The sequence below is a fragment of the Daktulosphaira vitifoliae genome, unplaced genomic scaffold, assembly GCF_025091365.1.
Source record: "Daktulosphaira vitifoliae isolate Bord-2020 unplaced genomic scaffold, ASM2509136v1 Scaffold_2, whole genome shotgun sequence".
NCBI lineage: Eukaryota > Metazoa > Arthropoda > Insecta > Hemiptera > Phylloxeridae > Daktulosphaira > Daktulosphaira vitifoliae.
The window spans coordinates 8,255,702-8,270,194 of NW_026099573.1; the positions used below are offsets into that span (position 1 = coordinate 8,255,702).

The window sequence follows — 14,493 nt, forward strand, 5'->3', positions numbered from 1 at the left end:
TATTTATTTCTAAAATTAAATAATAAGCAAAACATGGGATTTTGTAGATTTTTTACTATATAACACTTTTACTATTATGAAATTTTGGCTGCGCCACAGTGTAGTATCTTTCGTAATACTACTTTTACATTTAATAAAGTATTTGATAAATCCCATAATTTTTGCTTTTGCATACACTAAAAGCCTAGCACTTTGAACACTAGCAAAGGGTATGTCTACAACTGTCAAAAATAAGTAAAAATGATTAAAAAAATTTATGTTACACATGATTTAAAAAAGAAGTTTATATTGATAAAATGATCTAAATCATATTATAATGGCTATTATACTATATGATATTAACCGGTATATAATTTATATACTTTAACTAATAGAGGAAATACAATTTTTTGAATCATGTGTGGGAAAGTTTTAACTTTGACGGATTGTCCTAAACACCACTTCTCGCACGTAAATATTTATTATACATAAAATTAAATAAATATTTAATCATTAAAATGATAACATTTCATAATGATTTGTATGGTAAAATAAAAATCGTTTAACATTTTTATTAAAACTTTTTTTTTTTATACAATTTTCTAGACTGTTGATTATCTATCGCTTAAATTAACCAATCTTATTTCTGAATTTCTTTCAACATTCTCTCGAGTTCTTCAATAGTTTGAGTTCTTTGTAAAATTGAACTCTTTTCACTGCATATTTCATTTTTAAGTTGACGTAATTGATCAATAGCTTGTTGTTCTTCGCAGTCGACTTTTTCAGTTAATTCATGTAAGTTCTTGTTTAGTTCACAGATATCTTCTTGCAAGGTGTCATTTTTTTGATTAGCCACATCTAAACGCTTTTTAGTGCTTTCGATTTCTTTGCGAATTGTCTCCTGCAAATATTCACCTTTTTTATCAGACGAATCTCCTAACTCTCTATCAGTAAGTGAGCCTTTTAACTTGTTATAATGTAAAACTATACGCATAACATTGACCCATTCCATTCTGGCTGTCTAAAACCATTTAATTTTTCTTTTACGGCTGAATTTTAAAATAAAAATATTTTTACTTACCTTATATGCAATAATACCTCGTTTTATTTCTTCTTGTAAATCTTTTTTCATAGCTTTTATCAGATTTTCTTGTTTTTCTTTCATCCGATTGATAATTTTTCTTCGTTCCCGAGCCAAAAGTGCTAACAATCTACAATAATTACAAGCATATAAACTGCGCTTATAATTTTAAGAACTTTCATCTACAAATACGGTTTTCGATTACTTTACGTTTTGACTAAACACACTGGATAAGTCTTTGAAAGCGATTCAGCCACTTTTATTGTTGGTTTCTCTAACAAAGCTTCTTGCCACATCATTTCAGACATGGAATTTGAACAGTTTGCCGCTGGGTTTGTAAGTGTCATGATTGGACTAGAAGAAGACACTTCAATCGAAGTCAAATTGTTGTTTCGTTTCTCTATCTAAAATGTATATAATTTATATCTATAATTTTAAAATATGAAGTTAATTATTAGCTGTGCTAGAGCTAAAGATTAATTTGAGAGGAAGAAGGGTTTTACTTAGTTAAATAATTATCTTGTAAAATTTAACAAAATTTCAAAAGGTACTACTCATAAAATAATTTTAATGAATATCTTTTTTCATTCAAGGTTACCTTAAACCCGTTGAATATTTTCTATGGTAATAAAAAAATCGACACCTCTTATTAAATAAAGTCGGTCGTTTGACAATGTATGATAATAAACTTGATTTGAATATGAGTATGGGTCTATTAATATACCTGAATTTTTTAAAATAAGATGGATAATAATGAATTGTACTTATAACAAATGACGACTACTGTATGTCACTAAGATAAAACAGACTTAACACGACGCTTAATTAGGCGATCCGATTTTGTTATACATTTCTTATATGAGGGAAAATTTTGAAGAAACGTCGCCATCTACTACTTTACATATATTTTCTCAAATCCCCAACTCGGTTTTTAAAATTTTGTATCTGAAAACATGTTTATCGCTAGATCTGGCTGAACATTCCCTTTTATACGGAATTTTTATAGCAAAACCGTATCGCACTCTACGTTCTCGCCAACCTAGACGTGTCCAGTTCACAGACATGTTTTTTCCTTAGTTTTTGAGTTTTAACATAGTGGTGTCTTAAGAATCCTTCCATTTGTATGTAGTAAAAAACCATTGACGCAACTAGGATTAAATTTATGAAGTGTTCAAAATGTATTTTCTCCTCACATAATTTTTTTTTTTATTATATAACATAATAAACATAATTTTTTATATTTTGGAGGCCAAGTCTCTCTAGTTGCGCCTATATAAATAGTGCATCACTTATCGCAATTAAATTTAATATTTTGTATTCTTACATTCAAAAGGATAGCTTTTACTTTTTTTTTCAACATAGAAAGCATTTTAATGCGTTTGAACATTTCGGGATTAGTATTATTGCAAGCTTGGATATCTCGCTGAAAATAAAATAAAAATAATTTGGTGGTTTAAAAGCTTTCTAAAATATTTTTTACAACTTACTGTTAGCATTTCAAGCATCTTTTCAATATAAGGATCACGACAAGCTAAGCTGTTTGGGTCTTGTTCATTCAGCATTTCTTGTTCGATATTATCATATACGCTTTTGTAGAATTGATAAGTAAACATACGAGCCTCAGGTGGTTTTCTTTTAGCTAACACAGACCTAACTTCGGCTGTAATTTTTTGTATGTTATCCTGCTGCAAAAAACAATCCTTTTCTGATTCCTTAGACGTCTCCACTTTCATATCTGTTGACTTAATTTCTGGAGAGAATCTATTAATTTATAATACGATATGATTTATCGTAAACTAATAACAATTACTTGACAAAAAATAAAGACTTATTTTTAAATGTAATAAATCCAAGGGCGTAGATATAGATAATTTATGGGGGGATTTAATATATAATTCCCACCTTATTACTTTGTATATTATTTGATTACATAAAAAAAAATTCGCGATTGATGAATTTAAACCCAACCGTTACCTACACTACTCAGTAGATCACTTTCTGTAATTAGTATATCCAAAGCAAAATTGTTTTCAAGGGGTGCTGAAAAAGTTTTTAGACATTAATATCTACTTTTTGCTTATTTTATCGTTAAAAATTCTTTTTTTAAATAGTCGATAATAATCCAAGGAATAGCTTATGGGATTAAAAATTTTTATTTGTCATAACAGGCGTATCCACGAGTAATGCTTGTAGTCTCAGCCACTATCTTACAATTTTCCAAAATTCAAGTATATATAGTGTTGGAAAAACCCTAGACGTAAGAGTTTTATCCAAAATAGGTCAAAATCCTATCGGGTTCAGTATTATCACACTATAACCCAAATAATTTTATCGTTTAATTTTTTTTTTAGAAAAAACCCCACTTCAATAACTATTACATTTATGACATATCTAAATAATATTTTTTTATATATTGACGGACTCAAAAAATAAATAAATAAACATATCATAACAACATCAATAAATTTTGCATTAGAACTGATTTATTTGTTTTTTAATACTTATATTTTTAAATATTGATTAAAATAAAAAGAAATAGCATCATTCTATATTTTTAAAGGAAAACAACTTTTTTCTTTATATTTATGCTTAAAGAAAATTTGCAAAAAAATTACCAACCCTGAGTATTGTTTTTTATATAGAGTGTTAAGTAATTAAAAAAATGGATTTCTATTGATCTCATTGCTTGGAACAATTGACCTGTTTCCTTACTTACTGACCACTGTATAGACAAAATTAGTATTAAATTGAGGTTTACCAACTGTTTGAAATTAGCTCGAACTAATAAGTTTTAATTTTTTATGAGTATTTATTATTATTGTGAGTTGTCAAAAATGTTAAGCAAACTATAATATAAAAGTAAGTGATCATAAAAGTTTGCAATCCACAATAAAAACTGACTTAATTCAACTGAATATTTATAGTGGCTGGCAGTTTTTATTTAACCACAATAGGTACGTAAATGGTCTTACACGGGTTTTCCGGACGAATTAACCCATCCACAAGATCCGTTTCCACCCAATGATACTGCCACATAAGTGAAGATACCTGCATTTTTGGGTAATGTTTTAACTGCTATAAAAGTTCTTCCATCTTTGGACAACTGACTTAAATCAATCATTTCCAATTCACGGTCATGCACAAAATCTTCCCAGGATTCTTTAGCTTGATTTAACTAATTATAAATTTCATAGGACTTGTTCATTAACAGTAATAATACATTTTATACTAATATTAGGTGTTAAATTACCTCTTGCTTTATCGCCATTTCTGGTTTGGTCATAACATCTTTAAAATATTTATCTTGAGGAAGTGGTCCATTTTCGGGTAGTGCGTTGAATGGTGGCTTTAACTTTTTTTCATTAATACTTAGTATAAGCTGTGATAAATATATATTTCTGATTTGTCTCTCAATTGTACTTTTGTATGGTCCAACGGCTAATTTTTCCAACCATATCTATAAAAATTATTTTGAATAAATCGAAATCATTATATTTTATACAATAGTGAATTAAGAAATTACCTTACATATTTCTTTTTCGCTATCTTTTTTTAATGTATCAAATGAGTCTTTGAAGAAACTTAAGAAGTATATGAAATCTTCACTTATTTTATGATCTGTTATAAGTGATTTAATTTCGGACATTCTATTTAGTTTTATCCTATAACTTAATGTTATTTATGTACTGTCGAACAAAAAAAATCGTACAAATATTTACTATTTTCAGTTTAGATGTTAATATAGAAAATTAAAAACAAATTTTTAATATAGTAGCTATGGATATATGTATTAAGAAACCAGTATGTCCGTAGTATATATATATATAAAGTAACATATTTCATATTCTATAAAAATAATACATATATGTATTTTGAAGAATGGACAGAGTATTATTTTCTTGTTTTTAAGTTATGTTTTACCATCTACAGACGATTTTCAAAAATAAAATTCTATCTACGTGCAGTGATAAATTTATGGAGAGTTCAGCCCCTGAATTTCCCCAGATACCCTCTATTCCAGAAAAATATTAAAAACTAACGGACTACATGTCTAGATATATGAAATTATTCAACCCTATAGAGATGAATTCTTCCTTTATCCGGAGAAATGTTCACGTAGGCCAACCTCAATTTAAAGAAAAAATAAAAAAAGAAAGTATGAAGAAATTTAAATTACATTAATCACTAGTCATTGATGCTATTGTTATACGTGATAATGATAAAAATTATTGATAAAATATTATAATATTATCATAGATAATCTTATCTGTTATATTATTTTCAGTTTATCAATGTTTTTTTTTTAAAAAATTTTAGTTTCAAAAAATCTTACAAACTTATTATATAAATACCTAAATAATAAAAATTATGTTTTCAAATTACATTAAAAAATATAAAATTTCATCAGATATTAAATGGGAAGTAATATATGCCCTTCAAGAATGCCGAGATAGATGTTTATTGCACAGTGGTAAAATGTATGTGTCTACTTTTTTAATGTATTCTATTATTTATTTTAATTGAAGTACTTAAAAGTATTAATAAAATTAATCAATTATTTGCCTTGAATATAATAATAATATGGCTAAAGAATTAGCAATCAAAAAGCAATTTTTTTTGTTTTACATATTTGTAGTAACAATGCATAAACCTGTATTTTTGAAATATTTGAATTCATAAGTAAATTTAATATCGTTGTATCCTCTTCTATTAACATTATATATTTGTAATTTTTTTTAATGAATCCAATGTTATTAAATGTTTTAAAGTACCAAGTTATTTTTATATAGTTATTATGTAAACTTTTATGAAGTCGGCTTGGCCTAGTGGGTAAAAACATATGTTTTGATGCACAAGATCCCGATTTTTTATCCCTAAAATGCCAACATGATTTTTTTATAATTTTATCATTGGTGGTATTTTGTCCCTGCTGCAAGACGTCCATAATATCCGTCCTATCAACCATTGGCTAAGCCAAGACCAATCTTTAGTTCCCTATTATTAGAAAGAGGACCACCACCCTTTGTAGCATGTTAAGTTTGGGAAGTAGGAGGATGTAAGTTATTGTAATATGTATGTAAAGTTTTACTTTTTATAATTAGGCTGTCTGAGTTATTATTAACTTTANTAATTAGGCTGTCTGAGTTATTATTAACTTTAAAAGAAATTCCACCATTATTTGATAATGAAAGAGGAGTGGATGGTGATATGATGGCCTATCATGATGTCGATCAATTTGATAGTACCGAAGATTACCTTATATATAGTAAAGCACGATCATACTATGAAACTGAAGAATACTACACGTAATAATTTAATACAAATATTAGATATTATAACAAATTTAATTTTTCTAAAATCATTTTTCAGATGTGCTCATGTATCAAAAAATTCTAACAACCCTGAAACAATGTTTTTGCATTATATGGCTAGATATATAAGTTTATATAATCAATCAATATATGAACGTACAAATTTATTTGAAGAACCAAAATTAGTAGATATGCAGCGAAACTTTATATTATTACTAGACGAACTTCTAATTTTTACTGTATATGGTGGTGAAGATGATGAAGTTGAAGATGATATTCAATCACAATCATCTTTTATTTCAGAAATGGAAGATGATGAAATTGATCTTAAAATTAATGTTAATCAACAAAATGAATCAACACCAATAAAGAGATGTTCTAGTAGAAGACGTAGCAATTTAAAACCAATGATTACCAATGTCCAAAAAAAAACCATTTCTAATAAAAATAATAAAAGTAGTTTATTCAGAAAAAAAAATGTGCAATCCAAAGTTAGTGTCACATTTGATGCTTGTAAAAGCCTTGAAAATGGTTGTGGAGATCCCTACTTACTGTGGCTAGCAGCAGTAATGTTAAAAAAAGTTGACAGGTGTGAAGAAGCAACAAGATTATTAATTGAATCATTGGAAATTCAACCATGCCATTGGGGTGCTTGGCTTGAGCTTTCTACTTTAATCAAAGATATTAAAATGGTACTAAATTAAAATCTAAATAAATGCATTATCCTTATTAGACTTAATAGCTGTTTTACAGTAATTGATAAAAAAAAAATTCCAATTTTTAAGCAAATAATTGAGATAAATATATTATTAGTGTTACTTATAAATTTTGTTCAATGAACAATTAGTGAATGATATTCAAATGTAATTTTAAAGTACATTAAAAAACATAATTATCTATGTGAAATTGTTTTGCAGCTTGAAGAACTAAAGTTACAAAACCATCCTAATCATTGGATGCATTTAATATTTTTAGCACATGTATACTTGGATTTTCAATTGACTGATAAAGCATTGCAAATATACAATGATATTTTACAGTATGGTAATGAAGTATTCCAAAAATGGCCTTACTTACGGTGTCAATTAGCCATTTCATATCATAATAAAAGAGGTAAAATTTTATCACATTATTAATAAATACATGCTAATTTTTAGTATTTATAAAATATTTTTTCAGAAATTGTTCAATCTGTAAATGAGTTTATAAATGTTCTACAATTAGATCCATACAGACTAGATAATATAGATTTGTTGTCAAATTTAATGTATGTGTGTGACCACCGTGATCAACTCATTGTTTTATCTAAACATGCATCATATGTTGATCGTTATCGTCAAGAAACATTATGTATTCTTGGTATGATTTTCTTTTGTACTTTACATTATTATATCTAATTTTAATACCATTTAGAATATTTTATATCAAGCCACTGAAAGTTCATATACTGTATCATTTCAAGTTTTATTGAGCCAAAAAATTCAGGGATTTCATAAAGTAGTATAGGGGTGTCATATCACCTAAAAATTTATTAAAGTCATTTATGGTCAGTATTTTTAGAATATACTGTAGATTCTTTTTCTTGCCAAGGTAATTTAGTTGGCAAATTTTTCATCAACAGTTGACAAAATTCATTCCACACTGTTTACTAATTTTTAAAAAAATATCACCTAAATCTTTTAGTAACATAAATTTAAAAATTATCTTATCATTTATAACTGCTATGACAATTTTAATTTTAAATAATTAATGATTTCTATTTTAGGTAACATGTATAGTTTGAAATGTGATCATGCAAAATCTGTATTATATTTTAAAAAAGCATTAAGAATGAATCCCTCTAATGTAACTGCATGGACTTTATTGGGACATGAATATATTGAAATGAAAAATTCTTATGCAGCTATTGCATCATATCGTCAATCATTACGTATGATTATATTCTAAACATTTATGGAAATAATGATAATAATAATTAATGAAAATTTATTTTTCCTTTTACATATCTATATAGAAATTAATATAAAAGATTATAGAGCATGGTATGGCCTAGGACAAATTTATGAATTAGTAAAATTACCAAACTATGCATTGTATTATTTTAGTCAAGCATATACTTTAAGACCTCATGATTCACGTATGCTAGTTGCATTAGGTGAAATGTATGAGCGCACAGACAGAATTTGTGAAGCTCTGACATGTTATTATAAGGCTTTACGTTTTGATACTGAAGGATCAGTTCTATTTAAAATAGCAAAGTAAGAAAATATACTAATTATAAAAAATTATTATAGTCAATAAAAATAATTTGTATTATTAGTTTTTAAACTAACAAATATTTATTTTTTAGTTTGAATTTATTAATTTTAGTTTTAGTGCTACTCTATTTTAATCAAATGTATAAGGTTTTATACATTTTAGAAATATTGGTTTTATTGTCTAAAGAATGTGGCGTTTATCGTGGATAAGATAAGAGAAAATAGACTTAGATGGTTTGGTCATGTTATGAGGAGAGAGGAATTGAAAGCTGTAAGAACAGTTATGAAAATGAATGTTGAGGGAAGAAGAGGTAGAGGAAGACCAAAAAAGAGATATGAGGACAGTTGATATATTCATATAAGATATGGGATCGTTCCAAGTGAAAGTTTAGGATAAGAGTGGCTAACCCCAAGTAGTTGGGATTAAGGTGAGGAAAAAGAAGAAGATAGTCTAAAAAATGTAATTTCATATTTAGTAAACTATCTTATCAAATATGTCGTTTTTACAAAAAAATCATTCAATAAAGAGTTAACTAAAATTAATAATTTTTTTCATTGAACTTTTTAGGATATTAATTTTTTTAATTTAAATATGATTTTAAAAATAAATAATTTAATAGAACATAAAGAAATTATATATATTTTTTAGGTTTTATGAAAAATATTGTGATAATAGCAATAGCCAAGTTGTATGTGATAATTTTCACTGTCTAAATAAAATAGCTCTAAAAAATGCACTAGCTGAAAAAGCTTCAGAAAAAATTATTAATCTTATATTAGCTAAGATTTATTTATACTTAGGACATCATTATTTAGATCAGAATAATTATGAAAAATCATTTGCCATGGCTGATAAATGTAGATCTTTATGTATTGAAGAACAAAATACTGACAACAAAAATGTATTAGAGGTATAGCTCATATTATTGTCTTCTAAGTGAATAAATTTTTTCAATTTTTATTTCAGTTACAGGAAAATGTCAACAGTTTAGTTAATGAAATTGAAAGTAGAGTTGGAGTTACAGGAAATACTAGTGGCTCATCATCTGCAGGAGGACCGTTAAGAGCACGTCGATTTTTATTTGCTTTATAGTTATAATGTCTATAAAGCTTTTACCAATATTTTTTAAGTGTACTTAAGGAAAAAAATGTTTTCTTGAAATTTATGTAATTTTAATTATAATTTTATTTAACTTATAAATTAAACAATTTTTTGTTGTCTGTAAATATTGTGTACTACATGCATATCATCATATTGCACAATAAATTTAATGCTACTACTAAAAATATTTAAATGTTAGATTATAGCTATCAAAAATATATTCTTACATACTGAAATCAAATAATTTTTGTTTTGCTAATTTTCTTAAATGTATTAAAAATTATATATATTATGCCTAGTATTCTCCTATCCATGCTATTTTCAAAAACTAAATTAAAAAAAACGGTAGCACAGTGGGGTCGCGGCATAGTGGAGACATTGCATAGTAGGGTTCAGTATAGATTTAATCTGACAGTGATTAAAATCACTATCATAAGAAACGCTTCGATGCAAATCTGTAGATAGTGTTTAATTTTAAAAAATTGATGGATAATTGCAAAAGCAACATCAACTTCTATTAAAATAAAATACAAAACCCATAATTATCATACAAAAATAGTATATTTTTCAATATGGTAGCCATTTGCGTATAGAAGATAGATCGTCGGGACAAATTTTTTTTTTTCATTTTGTAGTACATAAAATAAGCTTTAATTTTATATATGTTTAAAGGACGCAGTATTTCCGGAACATTTTCAAAAATTAAGTTGAAAAAGTTATTTTTTGTAAAAAAGTTACTATTTTAAATCCTCCCAGTGAGCAGAATAAGTGTTAGATTTTCAAAAAAAATTATATCAAATGAAAGGGAAATATCTAAGGTTTCAATACAAAAAAATATTATTTTTATTTGTTCATTTTTGAAAAAGTTATGGCAGTTTTAAGTACAAAAAACATCCCGATAAAATGTAATTTTTATCGCAAACATTACATTTTTTTTTAAATTTTCGACAGCCATTTGCACATAGAAGATAAGATGTCGGGACAAATTTTTTTTTTTCATTTGATAGTATATAACATAACCTTTGATTTGATATATGTTTAAAGGACGCAGTATTTCCGGAACATTTTCAAAAGTTCAGTTGAAAAAGATCTATGTTTTTTACAATATTTTAAGTTTTGAACGCCCCCTATATAAGGGGAAATTGTCCAATTTTAATAAAAAGTATGTCAAATGAAAGATGTACTTATAATGTATTTAGAAAAAAAAAATTTGTGCTGATATATACATTTTTCAAAAAGTTATAGCATTTTTAAGTTGAAAATTTAAAATCGAAAATTTTAACACAAAAATAGTGTTTTTTTAACTATGGCAGCCGTTTAAATGTAGAAAAAAAAGTGGCGGGACAAATTTTTTTTTTCATTTTGTAGTACATAAAATAAGCTTTAATTTGATATATGTTTAAAGGACGCGTCTTTCCGGAACATTTTCAAAAATTAAGTTGAAAAAGTTATTTTTTGTAAAAAAGTTACTATTTTAAATCCTCCCAGTGAGCAGAATAAGTGTTAGATTTTCAAAAAAAATTATATCAAATGAAAGGGAAATATCTAAGGTTTCAATACAAAAAAATATTATTTTTATTTGTTCATTTTTGAAAAAGTTATGGCAGTTTTAAGTACAAAAAACATCCCGATAAAATGTAATTTTTATCGCAAACATTACATTTTTTTTTAAATTTTCGACAGCCATTTGCACATAGAAGATAAGATGTCGGGACAAATTTTTTTTTTTCATTTGATAGTATATAACATAACCTTTGATTTGATATATGTTTAAAGGACGCAGTATTTCCGGAACATTTTCAAAAGTTCAGTTGAAAAAGATCTATGTTTTTTACAATATTTTAAGTTTTGAACGCCCCCTATATAAGGGGAAATTGTCCAATTTTAATAAAAAGTATGTCAAATGAAAGATGTACTTATAATGTATTTAGAAAAAAAAAATTTGTGCTGATATATACATTTTTCAAAAAGTTATAGCATTTTTAAGTTGAAAATTTAAAATCGAAAATCGAAAATTTTAACACAAAAATAGTGTTTTTTTAACTACGGCAGCCGTTTAAATGTAGAAAAAAAAGTGTCGGGACAAATTTTTTTTTTTCATTTTGTAGTACATAAAATAAGCTTTAATTTGATATATGTTTAAAGGACGCAGTCTTTCCGGAACATTTTCAAAAATTAAGTTGAAAAAATTAATTTTTGTAAAAAAGTTGCCATTTTAAATCCCCCCCAATGAGCAGGTTAAGTGATAGATTTTCAAAAAAATGATATCAAATGAAAGGTAAATATCTAAGGTTTTAGTATAAAAAAAAATTATGTTGATTTGTTGATTTTTCAAAAAGTTATGGAAGTTTTAAGAAAAAAAAGTGAAAAAATTTCGAAAATTAGCGATTTTTAAATTTGTAATTTTTTTGGATATTTCCCCCATTTGCGGGGAACGAGGGAATTTTTTTCAATTTTTAAGGGTAATGTCTTCAACTAGATACGATTTGTGATCTTTTGACGTATTTTTGAAAGAAATCGGTCCAGTGAGAGCTGAGAAAAAGTGGCAACAGACATAAAAAAAAAAACCACATCATAGTAAAATTAATACCTTCTCCGCTTCGCATCGAAGCTAAAATAATATTCATAATTTTGTATTTTAATCAAAAGGGGAATTAGAAATATTCATATTTTATTTTAGTTTGTTTTGAGGTAAGACATCCTATTTATATAAATATCTATTGGTAAAAATGAATGATATGGGTTATGAATAAACAATATTTCAATTATTCTAACAATTTTGTGTAAGTATTTTCTAATTAGATATACTAATTTAAGAAATTGCCTTGTATGCACTCTTATTAAATTATTTGCTCTGTGAATATTATACTACACAGTTAATTAAAAACCTGGGACTAATATATCTAATATCCATTGTTTGGAAAATTAATTTTTTATAGCAATGCACTCCCATTCACAATGCCTTAAATAAAAAAAAAGTAGCACAGTATGGATGTGGTAAAAATGGATAAGTATAAATGAGATATTTGACAGTGATTAAAATCATTATCATTAGAAACGTTTTGATACAAATCTGTAAATAGTATTTAATTTTAAAAAATTGGTGGATTATACCAAAAGCAAAATTAATTCCTATATCCTTCATTAATCCTGATTAGTAGTTCTTTGATTAAGAAGTATAATATTTAAATAAATATTTATTATAGCAATTAAATATAGTATAAAATTAATATTTAGTAATTTAGCATTCATATACCAAAATTAGAATTTTAAGATAAAAATGAATTTATGTAAACTTTAGAAAAATAATTTTTATCTATACTAAGTCCGATATCAGTAACTTACTATGTCATCTTTTTGAACGCAAAGTAGTCAAATATAATGATTTCATTACTGGTACTTTATGATGAACAGCGTTCGAAATTCGATTAAGAATGAAATTGAATTCTTGGCACCATGACCCATCAATTTTTGTATAAAGGTTTTAACTTCAATCGTATATTTTTCATAATCATTCTAGAGTGGAAATTTTGTTTATGAATACCTATATTTAATAATGCTCCGTATTAAACTTGACAATAATCAAGTGGTAGTTTTGAGTTAAGGAATTTTTTAGACTTTATTGTATATTACGTCGATAAAACTATCACATGCATATATATATTTATTTAATTCTAGAAAATTATTCCACTTTTAATTTTTATAGTTTAATTGTTAAATTTATATGTTATTTAAGTGGTTAAATACATTTGAAGTTTTATTTTTAGCTTCGATGCGAAGCTGAGAAGGTATTAATTTTACTATGATGTGTTTTTTTTTTTANTTTTTTTACTTATTTTTTCTTTTAACAGTGGATGATTAAGCGGAAGATTGCAGGTAGCGCACACCCTTCCTTGAATTATCGTCACCCACTTACAAAAAAAAGTCGTATGGATAATAAAAATGGTTAAAAGTTAATTTTAATGTCTAAAATCTTCTTGAAAAAATTCTAATTTGACCCTTAATTTTTACTATAAAATAATCATAAAATTATCCTTGTAGGACATGAAATTAAATTAATAATGGTTTTGAAAAAAAAAAAATGTTAAATACCTTATGTGAACATTATTCAATGATATAAAATAGTATTTGATTTACTTTACAAACATAGTTGTTGCTAATTTAGTTAGCATAAGTTCTTTTTAGTCTGCTTTTCATTAAACATTATTTAACATGAGATCTTATTATACTCATTAAAATTTAAAAAGATGACTAATGATCTACTTTATTGACCCTTCACTGCATGGAAGTACAATTACACATGCTTATAAAAGTTGCTTTTAATTTCATGTTATTTAAGAGACTATTATTAAAATTGATCTAGAACACAATTTTTTTCAAGGTTAAATTTTTAAATCATGATGCGAAATATTGAAACTAACAAACTTTGGTCGTATATCTAACATATTCTGTAGTTCATTACAGTGGCAATGTAGAAAACTAATTATTAATATTTAGCAGTTAATAGTTCCCAAATAATTTTTATAATATTATAAAATGAATTATAAAATTATAAAATTTCCGCTGCGTATCTGATTCATACCCGCACCTCTCGGAAGGTTAATGAATTTCCATTTAAATATAAATCTTTAAACGATTTTGAAACACAATCAGTTAATCGGATAAAAATTGTTTACAATTTTTTGCCTTTTATTTAAATATTACCTCTCCTGAAAAGAAATATATTTTTACAGTATTATATTATGCTACGACAAATTCGCA

At 25.9% G+C, this 14,493-nt stretch overlaps 2 protein-coding genes across 3 annotated transcripts; one reads left to right on the forward strand and one right to left on the reverse strand.

The window, feature by feature from the left end:
• Positions 1-449: 449 nt before the first annotated feature.
• Positions 450-13,201, reverse strand: LOC126897831 (uncharacterized). 2 transcript variants are annotated; one of them, XM_050671727.1, is made up of 9 exons: positions 13,078-13,201; positions 4,584-4,746; positions 4,311-4,517; positions 4,033-4,235; positions 2,548-2,821; positions 2,385-2,483; positions 1,271-1,464; positions 1,061-1,190; positions 450-1,000 (listed from the first exon to the last, which is right to left on the reverse strand). In XM_050671727.1, exons 2-9 carry the CDS (start codon positions 4,704-4,706, stop codon positions 620-622), a joined length of 1,611 nt encoding a protein of 536 aa, XP_050527684.1. In that variant the 5' UTR covers positions 4,707-4,746; positions 13,078-13,201; the 3' UTR covers positions 450-619. The 2 variants fall into 2 exon arrangements, with proteins under 2 accessions (XP_050527684.1, XP_050527685.1); XM_050671728.1 differs by lacking the exon at positions 13,078-13,201 and having other exon boundaries at positions 4,589-4,702.
• On the forward strand, positions 5,357-9,962 carry LOC126897830 (cell division cycle protein 23 homolog). Its single transcript, XM_050671726.1, has 9 exons — positions 5,357-5,538; positions 6,196-6,366; positions 6,431-7,064; positions 7,290-7,485; positions 7,552-7,731; positions 8,138-8,302; positions 8,387-8,630; positions 9,280-9,541; positions 9,598-9,962. Exons 1-9 carry the CDS (start codon positions 5,429-5,431, stop codon positions 9,721-9,723), a joined length of 2,088 nt encoding a protein of 695 aa, XP_050527683.1. The 5' UTR covers positions 5,357-5,428; the 3' UTR covers positions 9,724-9,962.
• Positions 13,202-14,493: the final 1,292 nt, after the last annotated feature.